Here is a 14,836-nt window from a genome sequence, read left to right on the forward strand (position 1 = left end):
CCAAAGATGGAACAACTCTTCTTATCATCACAACAACAACCAATCTTCATCCCAATACCACCATAACAACAATAACCACCAAGCCAACTAAAATCACCATAACCAAAACCAAAACAACTACACCAAATACCAAGCACCACACCATAGACAACAATCCAACCAAACCTCTTCATCTTCCACCAATCAAGTTGATGAGCTTAGAGTCGCTATGGAGAAACGGGACGAGAGCAACAAGGCTCAATTTGATGCCTTGGGCGCTCAATTGGCCAACCTCGCCAACATGCTTTCAAAGATGTCCATGTCCTCCTCCAACAACAACACCAACCAACCCTCAAGCTCTTCTAACCTTCCATCCCAACCCATTCCAAACTCCAATGGTGGTCTCAACGCTATCACTCTACGGTCAGGGACTACATTAGAGGAGATACCTCCTAGGGTCATAGAAGATATTCATGAGGAAGAAGTGGTTGTTGAAGTTCCGCATGAAGAAGAGGAGGTAGACAAAAGGCATGAGGAAGAAGGAGTGAGCCTTAAGGAACCCAAGAGGAAAGCTATAGTGGATAAGTCCATTCCTATCCTATTCCCTTCCATGGTGAAGAAAGCAAAGAAGACCCCGGAATTTGATTTGAACATGCTTCAAGTGTTCAAGAAGGTTGAGGTAACCATACCACTTCTTGATGCTATTCAACAAATTCCGAAGTATGTACAATTTTTGAAAGACTTGTGTACACATAAGGATAGGATAGGAGAGTTGGAGACATTATCCTTGGGTAGTTCGATTTCTTCCTTGATGGAGCCTCTTCCAAATAAATGTGGTGACCCTGGACCTTGTTTGGTGTCTTGTTGTATTGGAAGGCACACTTTTCATGACTGTATGTGTGATCTAGGAGCTTGCGTAAGCATCATGCCGCTTTCTATCTTTGTGCGGTTGAATTTAGCTCCATTAAAGAAGTTGGCGGCGAAGTTTGCCTTAGCCGATAAAAGTGTGATCACTGTGATGGGAATAGCGGAAGATGTACTTGTGGCGATCAAGGACTTGGTCTTTCCGGTTGACTTTTACATCCTTGAAATGCCTCCAACAGAAAATAGAAGCTCATCCTCCATTCTACTTGGTAGACCCTTCCTTAAGACCTCTAAATTTAAGTTAGATGCCTTCACCGGCACATATTCTTTTGAGGTTGGGGACAAGACTATCAAGTTCAATTTGGAAGAAGCCATAAAGCATCCTCCTGAAGAGCATTCCGTTCTTCGATGTGATGTAATCGATGAAGTGGTAGCGGAAGTGCGAAAAGAAGACTACAACAAGTTATGCTACCCTACTGTTGAAGGAACGAATGACCAAGAGGATGAACAAGAGAAAGTTATTGAGAATGAACTCCATGAGCTTGATGAAAAGGAACCTCAACTTGAGGCAAGGAGTGAACTGAATTCTCTTCCATCTCATTTGAAGTATGCTTTCTTAGAGGACAACCAAAAGTTTCCGGTTATTATTGCTAGTGAGCTTTCTAGTAAAGAAGAAGGGAAGCTCCTAGATGTTCTAAGAAAGTACAAGAAGGCAATTGGTTGGAGCCTAGCCGATATTGTTGGGATTGACCCTCGCAAGTGCACGCATCGTATCTTTCTCCAAGAGGGAGCTCGGCCGGTGAGGCAACCGCAAAGGAGGCTCAACCCAACCATCCTTGATGTGGTAAAGAAGGAGGTCACTAGGCTACTTGATGCGGGTATCATATACCCAATATTTGACAGTGAGTGGGTGAGTCCGGTCCAGGTTGTTCCCAAGAAATCGGGCATCACTGCGGTTAAAAAGAATGATGGTGAAGTGGTCACCAAGAGAGTACAAAACGCATGGCGAGTGTGCATCGATTATAGAAGATTGAATGCCGCCACAAGGAAGGACCACTACCCTTTGCCCTTTATCAATCAGAGGTTGGATCGTTTGGCGGGTAAATCCCATTATTGTTTTCTTGATGGATTCACTGGTTACTTCCAGATTCACATTGCTCCTGAGGATCAGGAAAAGACCATATTCACTTGTCCTTTTGGCACCTTTGCCTATAAAAGGATGCCATTTGGACTATGTAATGCACCTGTTACTTTTCTGCGGTGTATGACAAGTGTCTTTTTCAATCTGATGGAGAATTGTCTGGAAGTCTTTATGGATGACTTCAGTGTTTATAGAACTTCATTTGATTGTTGCTTAGAGAACTTGGCCAAGGTCTTAGTTAGATGTGTTGACACTAACCTTGTCTTGAATTTTGAAAAATGCCACTTTATGGTAAAACAAGGCATGGTGTTAGGACATGTAGTATCTCATGAAGGTATTTCTATAGACCCGGCCAAGATCGATGTTATCACCACTTTACCTCACCCCTCATCTGTGAGGGAGGTCTACTCGTTTTTGGGACATGCAGGATTTTACAAGCGCTTTATTAAAGATTTTAGCAGGATTGCTTTGCCATTGTCGCGCTTACTCCAAAAAGATGTAGACTTTGAGTTTGACAGTGCATGTGTGAGTGCATTTGAAGTGCTAAGGAGAGTTCTTACCACAGCACCGATTGTGCGAGGCCCCAACTGGATGCTACCGTTTGAGATAATGTGCGATGCGTCAAACCATGCTGTAGGTGCCGCGCTTGCACAGCGGGATGGTAAACTCCCTTATGTCATTGCTTACTCTTCTAAAACATTAGATGCAGCACAATCCAACTATACCACTACAGAAAAGGAACTCCTAGCTATTTTTTATGCTTTAGATAAATTCAGATCTTATTTGCTAGGGTCCAAGATAGTGGTATAGACGAATCATGCAGTTTTAAAATACTTATTGACAAAGAATGAGTCAAAACCTAGACTCATACGTTGGATCTTGCTTTTGCAAGAATTCGACATTGAGATTAGGAACCGGAATGGGTCTCAAAACTTGGTTGCGGATCATTTAAGCCGCCTAGAGATTTAAAATTTGACCCATTTTCGATCAATGACTCATTCCCATTGGATAGTTTGCATGTTGTGTCGGGTAGCTTTCCTTGGTTTGCACCAATGGCGAACTACTTGAATGCAAAAATCTTCCCTCCTAACTTTTCTAAACACCAAAGAGACAAGTTGAAGAGTGATTCCAAATACTATATTTGGGATGACCCTTACTTGTGGAGGAGGGGAGTGGACCAAGTAATTCAAAGATATGTCCCGGAATCTGAAATCTAACCCATTCTTGAAGCTTGCCATTCATCCGAATGTGGTGGCCACTTTGGCCCACAAAGGACAGCTAAAAAGGTGTTGGATTGTGGATTCTGGTGGCCAACTCTATTCAAGGATGCTAACCGGTTCTGTGTGTCTTGCCATCAATGTCAGAAGTCAAGAAACATGTCCCAAAGGGATGAGATGCCTCAGCAACCTATGTTGTTCTGTGAGATATTTGATGGGACATTGACTTTATGGGACTATTTCCCAACTCAAGTGGGTATCTATATATTCTGTTAGCGGTTGACTACGTGTCAAAGTGGGTAGAAGCGATACCTACCCGCCTTGATGACGCCAACACCGTCATTTCTTTTATTAGGAATAACATTGTATGCCGTTATGGGTCACCACGAGTAATTGTGAGCGACCAAGGATCCCACTTTTGTAACAGGAAAGTAGAGGCACTTCTCAAGCGCTATAAGGTATTGTATAAGATTGCCACTGCTTATCACCCACAGACCAACGGACAAGCGGAAGTGTCCAACCGGGAGATTAAGAGGATCTTGGAGAAAGTGGTCAATCCACAAAGGAAGGATTGGAGCGTCCGGTTAGGAGATGCACTATGGGCGTATAGGACGGCCTACAAGACTCCATTGGGAATGAGTCCCTTCTGGATCGTCTATGGTAAGGCATGCCACCTTCCGGTGGAGATTGAGCATAAAGCCTATTGGGCGGTAAAGCAGTGCAACATGGATTTAACCAAGGCAGGTGTGGCCAGGAAATTACAACTAGAGGAGCTCGAGTGTTTGAGGAACGAAGCATATGAGAATGCCCGAATTTACAAGGAAAAGACTAAAGCATTTCATGATTATCACATCCGGAAGAAGGATTTTCAAGAAGGTGATGAAGTTCTCCTCTATAACTAAAGACTTAGATTCATGCCTGGCAAGCTCCGTTCTAGATGGGAAGGACCCTTCAAGGTAAAGCAGATAAAGCCCTATGGGGTGGTGGAATTGTTTGATCCTAAAAGTGAAGCAACTTTTAAGGTGAATAGACATAGAGTGAAGAAGTACCATGGCTACAAGCTCCCAAAAGAGCTAGAGGTGTTCCTACTAATGGATGCACCTAGAGGAGGCGAAGCTTGAGCGACTGAACGTCCAACTTAAGGACGTTAAAGAAAAGTGCTTGGTGGGAGGCACCCCACCGTGGTAAGATCTTCCTTGTGTATACCTTCTTGTTTTTAGCTCTAGATTTTTGTACATTTTATGACTCCTTGATGTTGTTGATTGCATAGGTGACGCACGGAAAACTTGTCTCACAACAAATTTCCTTCGGCAAGTGTACCGAATTTGTCGTCAAGTAAAAACTCACAATAGAGTGAGGTCGAATCCCACAAGGATTGATTGATCAAGCAACTTTAATTAGAGAAATGTTCTAGTTGAGCGAATCCAGAATTTGAGTTGAGAGTTGCAGAAAATAAAATGGCGGGAAGGTAATGGACAAAAAAGTAAATACTAGAATTAAAGAGCTGAGAGTAAATGACTGAAAGTAAATTGCAGAATTGTAAATGGGAATGGGAAAATTGCTCATAAAAGTAAATAACAGAAATTAAAGAGAATGGGTAAGATCAGAAATTGGGAGTTCATTGGGCTTAGGAGATGTTGCATTCTCCGGATCAATTTCATTTTCATCTCTTCCTCAATCAATGCACTTATTGATCTCCTTGGCAATCTTAAGTGATTGAATTACAATTTCTTGTAATTCAATCTCTCAAATCTTAATCAATAGCCAATTCCTTGGTCAATTGCTCATGAGAAGAGATGAAGTATGGTCACTGATTATACCACATGCATTTCCCAAACCAAGTGTTGAGAGGATTATAGTCACATATCCATCCAAACCCAATTTGGTCCAGCATGAGAAAGCATTTCTAGCTTGATCTCTTCATTCCTCTTTCAAGGTTCAGAAGAGATCCAAGTATGAATAGCTTCTTTCCAAGATAACTACCCAATTGGATGAAGATCGAAAGCTTTCAAGTAAAATCAAGAGAAAAGATAGAAGAAGAATAATGAAAACTAGTATTGATCCATCAAATTACAACAGAGCTCCCTAACCCAATGAAAGGGGTTTAGTTGTTCATAGCTCTGGAAAATGAAAACAAGGATGGAGAATACATGATGAAAACTAGAAGTGCAGAGAAAGTAAAATACAGAGAGTAGTTCTATGCCAAGAGGCTCCCTATAATTTCCAACCCTCTAAATAATTCAAAGCTAATCCTATATATACTACTCTTCTGTTCTTCTAATTGATTCTTCAAGTCTTGGGTATGGGCCTTTGGATCTTGAGTTTGAAGCAGTTCTCTTCTTCATTGGGCTCAGCTTTACTTGCAGAGAGAAAGTGTGAAGTGGGCAGAGACTTTAGCTCAGGACGTTAGTGGTGTGAACGTTCAGTGAAAATATGGGTTCGAGAACGTTAGTGACATTCAACTTTTTCACTAACGTTCCTTACCTAAGTAAGAGCCACGTTAACCTCAACGTTAGTGGCACAAACGTTGCCACTAACGTTGCCTCTTTGTCCTTCGCGCACGTTATTGGGACTCAACTTTCCCAATAACATTGAGAAGCCTCCCCCTTCTCTACGTTAGAGTCCACATTAACTTAGTTAACATGGCTCTTTTAACGTAGGCTTGCCAACCTTCGAGAACGTTAGTGACACTTAACATTGTCACTAACGTTCCAATGTGTCCCTTAGCTCCCACGTTAGAGTCCACGTTAACTAGGTTAACGTGGCTTCTAACGTGGCCATGCTAGCCATCTCCAACGTTAGTGACAAAGTTGAGTGTCACTAACGTTGGCTTAACATTCTCTTATCCACGTTAGCTTCCACGTTAACTAAGTTAACGTGGGAGTTAACGTGGCTCATGGTGGCATGTGTGGGCTCCTTCCAACGTTAGTGAAAATGTTGGGTGTCACTAACATTGGCGTCACCTCCCTTCTTCACGTTAACTTCCATGTTAACTAGGTTAACGTTGGAGTTAACGTGGCTTCTTGGGGATAGTGTGTGTTCATCCCAATGTTAGTGACAATGTTTAGTGTCACTAACGTTGTCGACCACCTAGTCTCTTCACGTTAGCTTCCACGTTAACTAGGTTAACGTGGAAGTTAACATGGCCTTGTGTGACTTGGCCAACGTTAGTGACAATGTTGAATGTCACTAACATTGGCTTCCCCCTTTTCTTTTTAACGTTAGAGGCCACGTTAACTAAGTTAACGTGGACTCTAACGTGGCCACTCATGATCTTGGTCCAACGTTAGTGATAATGTTAAGTGTTACTAACGTTGGCTCCATTTCTTTACTTCCACGTTAGAGTTCACGTTACCTTAGTTAACGTGACTCTTAACGTGGTTAATGATGGCTTCGAGAGCGTTATTGGCAATCACTTTTCTCATTAACTTTGCAAGTTACTCCCATTCCACGTTAGTGTTAACGTTAGTGTAATTAACGTAGCCACTAATGTGGTTCTTCTTTGCTTCCTTTGTCCTGAAATCAAGCAATAAAGTGCATCAAAGTTCTAGTCCAAGTCATGGGAAATGCAACATCCAATTTGTCCTTAAATTTATGCAAAATCCTCATGAAATCATGTAAAGTGCACAATGTATGCTTGAATCAAGATGTAAGTGAATATCTACCCAAAACTAGCTTATTTCCTAAGGAAATGCATGAAGCTACCCTAAAAACAGTAAAGAAAAGGTCAGTGAAACTGGCCAAAATGCCCTGGCATCACAACACCAAACTTAAAGCTTGCTTGTCCCTTAGCAAGTACTGGAACAAGAGAATGATGAAAGGAATGCTAAGAGAAATGAGTCATTCTTGTGGAAGTCATGTCCCTGGTTTTATGGTGGTTTCATGCATAGCAACTTAGGTTCATTCCTGGCTTTCAGATCTTTATCATGTCCTAGAATACTCACTGTGATTGCATCCCATGAGACTTTTATTCATTGATCCTTTTGTTGTTATTTCAGGGCTTATTTTTTTTTGTTCTTAAGCTAAGTGCTCTGTAAGGGGGCAACTCTTTAAAATAAGCTTTCAGCCAACACTCCCGAACCAGTTGGTTCAAGGTGCTAGGTGTTGAAGCACCCCTAAGGACTTACTTGCTCAAGTCTCTCCCCCATACATACACACCACAGGCACATAGTTTATTTATTTTCTTTTCTTGAGACCTTGGTGTCCAGCACCTCTTTGGGTTACTAAATGCTCTGTGATGACGGTTACTCTTGATAGTGGACTTTCAGCTGATAATCCTGGGTTAGTTAACCCAAGTTACCAAGTGATAAGGCACCCCTAAGAGCTTATTCATCCAAGTATATCCCTCACACAGGAGCACCACAGACACATGTCTCAAGATTAAGACCATTGGTGCCTAGCCTTATTGCTTACTATTTTTCTTTTATTCCTCAACTTTGATTGTTCTTTCCCTTTTTCTTATTAGGATCTTCTTATTTATCTAGTCTCATGGGGTGTGTCTCAAGCATAGTATTCATGTCAGATAGTTGTCTTCCTACCTTTGTGGTTGAACCAACTTAGCTAACTTATGACCACACCACAAACTCAGGAACTTACTCCATAGTATGAACTCCTCTCTGGTCTTTTGAAAACACTCATTCTCTTTTCATTTGATTCAAAGGGACAGGTATACAAATAAGCAAAGTCAGGATGCAGTGACATAAGGACTAGCAATCATAGACCTCTTTAACACAAAAAAACTTAAAAGACGGAATTTAAAAAGGTTTAAGCCGCGAGTAACTATTAATCAAAAGTGCATTCGGACTTCCTATTTTCAACAATTCTGAGTATAATGGAATTAAGTAACAATGCAACCTTCGGGTGATGATTTCTAGTTGCCTTTTCTTTGTCATCATCTTAGTCCTTGCTACTTCACTTCCTTGGGTGAAGGTGCACCATTTCCTCATAAGATTCCTGCAAAGTTATTGAAGTTGCTTGTCCCCAAAGCACTTGAGACATAGTTAACTTGCATGTATGCTTGTTGCTTTTGAACTCAATTTGGTGTGTGAACACCAAACTTAGTTCCTTGCCCAGTATAAAACATTGCATATATGCAGAGAACCTCATATCTTGTTGTTAACAGAACAATTATTACTAAAGTCTAGCTATATCTAAGTGGTTTTCCTTGATTGGTTGGAGCTAACAATGTGTTTTGGGAATGGGGTGTAATTCTAATTAATGTCTTTGGTGGAACACCAAACTTAGAATCACACTTTCACTCTTGAATTGACTTGGTGTGGAACACCAAACTTAACTTCTCGCAATACAGAGGAAACAACTTGTGATCCTTATTGAAATAAAGATGAAAAAAAAACTACCTGAAGTTGGGTTGCCTCCCAACAGAGCGCTCTTTTATCGTCGCTAGCTCGACGGTTCCTTCTTTACTTGAGATGGTAATTTATTCTGGGGCTTTCTCCCATGTTGCCCAGATAATGCTTGAGTCTTTGTCCATTCATTGTAAAAGTCCTTTCAGAACCTTCATCCATGATTTCGATGTGTCCATAAGGCGAGACTTTTGTGACAAGAAAAGGTCCGGACCACCTTGATTTGAGTTTTCCTGGGAATAGTCTCAATTTGGAATTGTAAAGGAGTACTCGCTGCCCCTTTTCGAAACTCCTGGGTGCAAGATGCAGGTCATGTCTTTTCTTTGCCTTCTCTTTATACATCTTGGTATTTTACCCCATATCGTAGGAGAAGAGCTTCTAGTGGTCTGTTACAAAAATGGCTCCCTCCATCACTGATGAGTGCTCGTGGGACTCCAAACCGGCTAAAGATATTCTTCCTGAGAAAGTTCATGACTACCCTGTTATCATTTGTTGGGGTTGCAATAGCCTCTACCCGCTTGGAAACATAATCCACTGCTACCAAGATGTACTTGTTTGCATATGAGGTTGGGAATGGTCCCATGAAATCGATTCCCCACACATCAAACAATTCCAGTTCCAAGATGAAATTTTGTGGCATCTCATTTCTTTTGGGCAAGTTTCCAGATCTTTGGCATTCATTGCAGCTCTTCACTAGCTCTTTGGCATCCTTGAAAAGGGTGGACCAAAAGAATCCGCTTTGTAACACCTTAGCTGCAGTTCTATCCCCTCCAAAGTGGCCTCCAAAGCATGAGCCGTGGCAATTCCATAGGACCTCTCGTCCTTCTTCTTCCGAAACACATCTTCTAAGGATTCCATCTGAACACTTCTTAAAAAGATATGGCTCATCCCAGACAAAGTACTTTGCATCATTCATGAGCTTCCTTTTTTGATGTTTATTGATCTTTGGAGGCAATGCCCCAGTTGCCTTGAACTTTGCAATGTCTGCGAACCATGGTGCTTTGTGAACTAGCATTAACTGCTCATCAGGGAAGAACTCGTTCACACTTGTATCAGGTGTTCCACCTTCATTATGAGAAATCCTGGATAGGTGATCTGCTACCTTGTTCTCCACTCCTTTCTTGTCTCTGATCTCAATATTAAATTCCTGCAGCAATAAGATCCATCTTATTAGTCTTGGTTTTGATTCTTGCTTGGCAAACAAATATTTAAGTGCTGTGTGATCCGTAAAAACAATCACTTTAGCACCAATGAGGTATAATCTAAATTTGTCAAATGCAAAAACTATTGCCAGCAACTCCTTTTCAGTAGTGGTATAATTTCTTTGAGTATCATTAAGGACTTTGCTCGCATAGTATATCACATGGACTAAGTTATCTTTCCTCTGTCCCAACACTGCCCCAACTGCAAAATCAGATGCGTCACACATCAATTCAAATGGTAAATTCCAATCAGGTGGGAAAATGATAGGGGCAGAGGATAACCTCATTTTCAAATTTTCAAAGGCTAACATGCATGTTTCATCAAAGATAAATGGTGTATCTGATACAAGGAGATTGCTTAAGGGCTTGGCTATCTTTGAAAAATCTTTAATAAACCTTCTGTAAAAACCAGCATGCCCTAAAAAGCTCCTAATTGCCCTGACATCACTGGGTGGAGGCAGTTTTTCAATAAGTTCTACTTTGGCTCTGTCAACCTCAATGCCTTGGTTAGAAACTTTGTGACCAAGGACTATTCCTCCTGTCACCATAAAGTGACATTTCTCCCAGTTCAAGACCAGATTGGTCTCTTGGCATCTTTTCAATACTAAGGCAAGGTGATGTAGGCAGCTAGGAAAGGAATCTCTGAATACCGAGAAGTCATCCATAAAAACTTCAATAAATTTTTCTATCATATCTGAAAAGATAGAAAGCATGCAGCATTGGAAAGTCACAGGTGCATTACATAGCCCAAATGGCATGCGCCTGTAGGCAAACACTCCATATGGGCAAGTGAATGAGGTTTTCTCTTGATCTCTGGGATCAACCACTATTTGGTTATATCCTGAATAACCGTCGAGAAAACAATAATAAGCGTGCCCTGCGAGTCTTTCCAACATCTGATCCATGAATGGAAGGGGGAAATGATCTTTTCATGTAGCCTCGTTGAGCTTCCTGTAGTCTATGCACATCCGCCATCCTGTGTCCGTCCTTGTAGGAATTAGTTCGTTCTTCTCATTGGGAACCACGGTAATTCCTCCCTTTTTTGGGACGACATGTACGGGGCTAACCTAGGAGCTGTCTGAGATTGGGTAAATTACCCCCCCTTGCCACAACTTCATAACTTCCTTCTGTACCACTTCCTTCATGATTGGGTTCAACCTCCTTTGGGATTGAATGGATGGTTTGACATCTTCTTCCAGCAGTATCTTGTGCATACATATGGCCAAACTTATCCCCTTCAAGTCAGCAAGAGTCCAACCAATAGCATCTTTGTGGTTTTGCAGTATCTTGAGCAGTTCATCCTCTTGATCTTGGCTGAGGCATGAGCTTATAATTACTGGGTAATTTTCATCTTCTCCTAAGTATGCATATTTGAGAGAGGGTGGCAATGCTTTGAGTTCAAGTTTGGGTGCTTCTGACTTTTCGTTCTCTTCCTTTGGTGCACCTTGTATTTGACTTTCTGCTGTTGCAACCTCTTCACTAAACGTAGACTCCTCCTCTATTATACCTTCATGTTCTTCTTCTTCAAAACTTTCCTGCACTGTGTCTTCAAGTGAGTCCAACCTCATACACTCTCCCATTTGCTCTGGTGGGTAACTCATGGCCTTGAACACATTGATCGTCATCTTTTCATTGTGTAATCTCAGGGTGAGATCTCCTTTTTGTACGTCAATGACAGCTCCAGCAGTGGCCAAGAATGGCCTTCCTAGAATAATGGAAGCCTTGGCTTCCTCCTGCATGTCCAGCACTACAAAGTCTGCTGGGAAGATAAAATCTCCCACCTTCACCAGCAAATCTTCTACGACGCCATGCGGGAACTTGAACGATCTGTCTGCCAATTGTAAGGCCATCTTTGTTGGTTTAGCTTCTTCAATCTTCATCTTTCTCATCATAGATACTGACATCAAATTGATGCTGGCTCCTAAGTCACACAGAGCCTTTTCCACTATGATTTCCCCTATAATACAAGGGATTTGAAAACTCCCAGAATCCTTCAATTTCTGGGGTAGTTTGTGCTGAATAATAGCACTACATTCTTCGGTTAGTATCACAGTTTTGTTGTTCTTCCAGCTTCTCTTCTTAGTCATGAGCTCCTTCAAGAACTTGGCGTAGAGTGGCATTTGTTCTATTGCTTCAGCAAAGGGTATGTTGATTTGCAGTTTCTTGAAGATTTCCAAAAATCTCGAAAACTGATTGTCATCCCCTTTCTTCCTTAATTGCTAAGGGTATGGGACTTTTGGGGCGTCTGGCTTCAGTACTCCTTACCCTTTTTGTGAATTCAAAGTGGGAACTCGAGCTTCGTCCTGCTCTTCTTCCTCTTTATTTGAGTCCTCTTTTTGTGGTTTCTGGGGGGTTTCCTTCAGTTCCTTCCCACTCCTAAGGGTGATAGCCTGACACTCCTCCCTTTGTGTTGAGCTAGTCTTACTGCGAAGGTTGTGGCGGGAAATTTGTTTAAATAAGTAGCTAATTTGTGTCTCAAGTTTCTTGATGGTAGCATCCTGATTCTGCATATTGGATATCACCTCTTCTCGGAATGCTTTACTATCTTGAATCTCTTTGCTTATGCCTTTAAGTAGATTCTCAATCCTTGAGATTCTTTCATCAAATGATGATAGGTTAGGCTGAGTAGGGTTATTCTGGCCTTGATATGAATGTGGGGAGGTGTTGTTATGGGGGTGTTGATATGGTCTAGATGTGAAGTGTTGGTGGGATGCATTGTTTGGATTTGGGCGTCTTTGATCAAGGCTTTGGTCTTGTTGATTTCCCCACCCAAAGTTTGGGTGATTCCTCCATCCAGGGTTGTAGGTCTTGGAGTATGGATCATGGTTTTGCCTAGGTGAATTCCCAATGTAGTTGGCTTACTCCTGACTACCCTCTGCTTCTTCATTCACTCCTTCTTGGGTTGTTGATAAAGTGGAAATTGCTGCTACTTGGTTCCTCTCCATCTTCTTGGTGATGTCAGCCAGCTGCTGGGTAATGAGCTTGTTTTGGGCCAGCAGAGCATCTACATTATTCAGCTCCATCACTCCTCTAGTGTTCCCTCTTTCGGAGGCATAGAAGTAGTCATTCTCTGCTACTGTTTTAATGACATCTATGGCCTCCTCAATGGTCTTCTTCTTGTTCAAAGATCCTCCGGATGAATGGTCTACGGCCTTCTTTGACTCATAAGAGAGCCCTTCATAGAAAATGTGCAGATGCACCCATTCATTGAACATATCTGGTGGGCACCTCCTTGTTAGGTCTTTAAACCTTTCCCATGCTTCATATAGAGTCTCACCATCTTGTTGCCTGAAAGTTTGGACCTCAGCTCTCAGCCTATTGATTCGTTGAGGAGGGTAAAATCTTGCTAAGAATTTGTTCACCACGTCTTCTCAAGTTGTCAAGCTTTCCCTTGGGAAAGACTCCAGCCACTTGGCTGCCTTATCCTTGAGTGAGAATGGAAATAAGAGCAGTCTATAGGCGTCAGGATGAACACCATTAGACTTCACTGTGTCACATATTCTCAGGAAGGTGGTTAGATGTTGATTGGGGTCCTCTTGGACACTCCCTCCGAACGAACAGTTGTTCTGAACAAGGGTGATGAGCTGTGGCTTCAGTTCAAAATTGTTGGCATGGATGGTTGGCTTTTGAATGCTACTTCCACAGTTTCCTGGGTTTGGATTGATGTAAGAGCCTAAAACTCTTCTATCTTCCCCAGCATGATTTGCTCGACCTCCTCTGCCATGGTTGTGAGCCTCTTCTTCATGATGATTTTCCATGTTTTCTTCCATGTTTGGTTCAAAATATTCCTCAAAGTATTGCTCCTCTTCTTCAGCACCAACTACACATTTTTCTCTTGCCTCCCTCCTTAGTCTAAGGAAGGTTCTCTCAGGTTCAGAATCAAAGGAAGTTGAAGCCCCGCTTCTTCTCCCTGTCATACAACCAACAAGTACAAGCAAAGAGAATAGGTGCAGAAAGTATATCTGTCAGAATTACTGTTAGTGTGAGTGATGCAATATATCAAACAGTTAGTGGGTTAGTGAGATGAATAGTAAATAACAAAGAAAAAGTAAGGGAGAAGGGAAGAAATTAACTAAAACAGAAAGTAAATTACTCAAACAGAAATTTGAATCAAACAAAAATAAAATGCTCGATCTAGTTATCCTCCAATCTAATCATTGTTGATGCACAATCAATCCCCAGCAACGGCGCCATAAACTTGATGCACGGAAAACTTGTCTCACAATAAATTTCCTTCGGCAAGTGTACCGAATTTGTCATCAAGTAAAAACTCACAATAGAGTGAGGTCGAATCCCACAAGGATTGATTGATCAAGAAACTTTAATTAGAGGAATGTTCTAGTTGAGCGAATCCAGAATTTGAGTTGAGAGTTGCAGAAAATAAAATGACGGGAAGGTAATGGACAGAAAAGTAAATACTAGAATTAAAGAGCTGAGAGTAAATGACTGAAAGTAAATTGCAAAATTGTAAATGGGAATGGGGAAATTGCTCATAAAAGTAAATAACAGAGATTAAAGAGAATGGGTAAGATCAGAAATGGGGAGTTCATTGGGCTTAGGAGATGTTGCATTCTCCGGATCAATTTCATTTTCATCTCTTCCTCAATCAATGCACTCATTGATCTCCTTGGCAATCTTAAGTGATTGAATTACAATTTCTTGTAATTCAATCTCTCAAATCTTGATCAATAGCCAATTCCTTGGTCAATTGCTCATGAGAAGAGATGAAGTATGGTCACTGATTATACCACATGCATTTCCCAAACCAAGTGTTGAGAGGATTATAGTCACATATCCATCCAAACCCAATTTGGTCCAGCATGAGAAAGCATTTCTAGCTTGATCTCTTCATTCTTCTTTCAAGGTTCAGAAGAGATCCAAGTATGAATAGCTTCTTTTCCAAGATAACTACCCAATTAGATGAAGATCGAAAGCTTTCAAGTAAAATCAAGAGAAAAGATAGAAGAAGAATAATGAAAACTAGTATTGATCCATCAAATTACAACAGAGCTCCCTAACCCAATGAAAGGGGTTTAGTTGTTCATAGCTCTGGAAAATGAAAACAAGGAT

At 41.4% G+C, this 14,836-nt stretch overlaps 1 protein-coding gene across 1 annotated transcript in view; it reads left to right on the forward strand.

The window, feature by feature from the left end:
- Window positions 1-292: 292 nt before the first annotated feature.
- LOC148564865 (uncharacterized) overlaps window positions 293-14,836 on the forward strand; it is a 51,640-nt gene continuing 37,096 nt past the window's right edge. Inside the window, exons 1-2 of the mRNA XM_088487102.1 lie at window positions 293-657; window positions 928-1,273. Of these exons, the coding sequence (XP_088343228.1) occupies window positions 293-657; window positions 928-1,273 (711 nt within the window). The remainder of the gene's footprint in view (window positions 658-927; window positions 1,274-14,836) is intronic.

This window comes from Arachis ipaensis, chromosome B5 (genome assembly GCF_059453495.1).
Source record: "Arachis ipaensis isolate K30076 ecotype BB chromosome B5, ASM5945349v1, whole genome shotgun sequence".
NCBI classification, from domain to species: domain Eukaryota; kingdom Viridiplantae; phylum Streptophyta; class Magnoliopsida; order Fabales; family Fabaceae; genus Arachis; species Arachis ipaensis.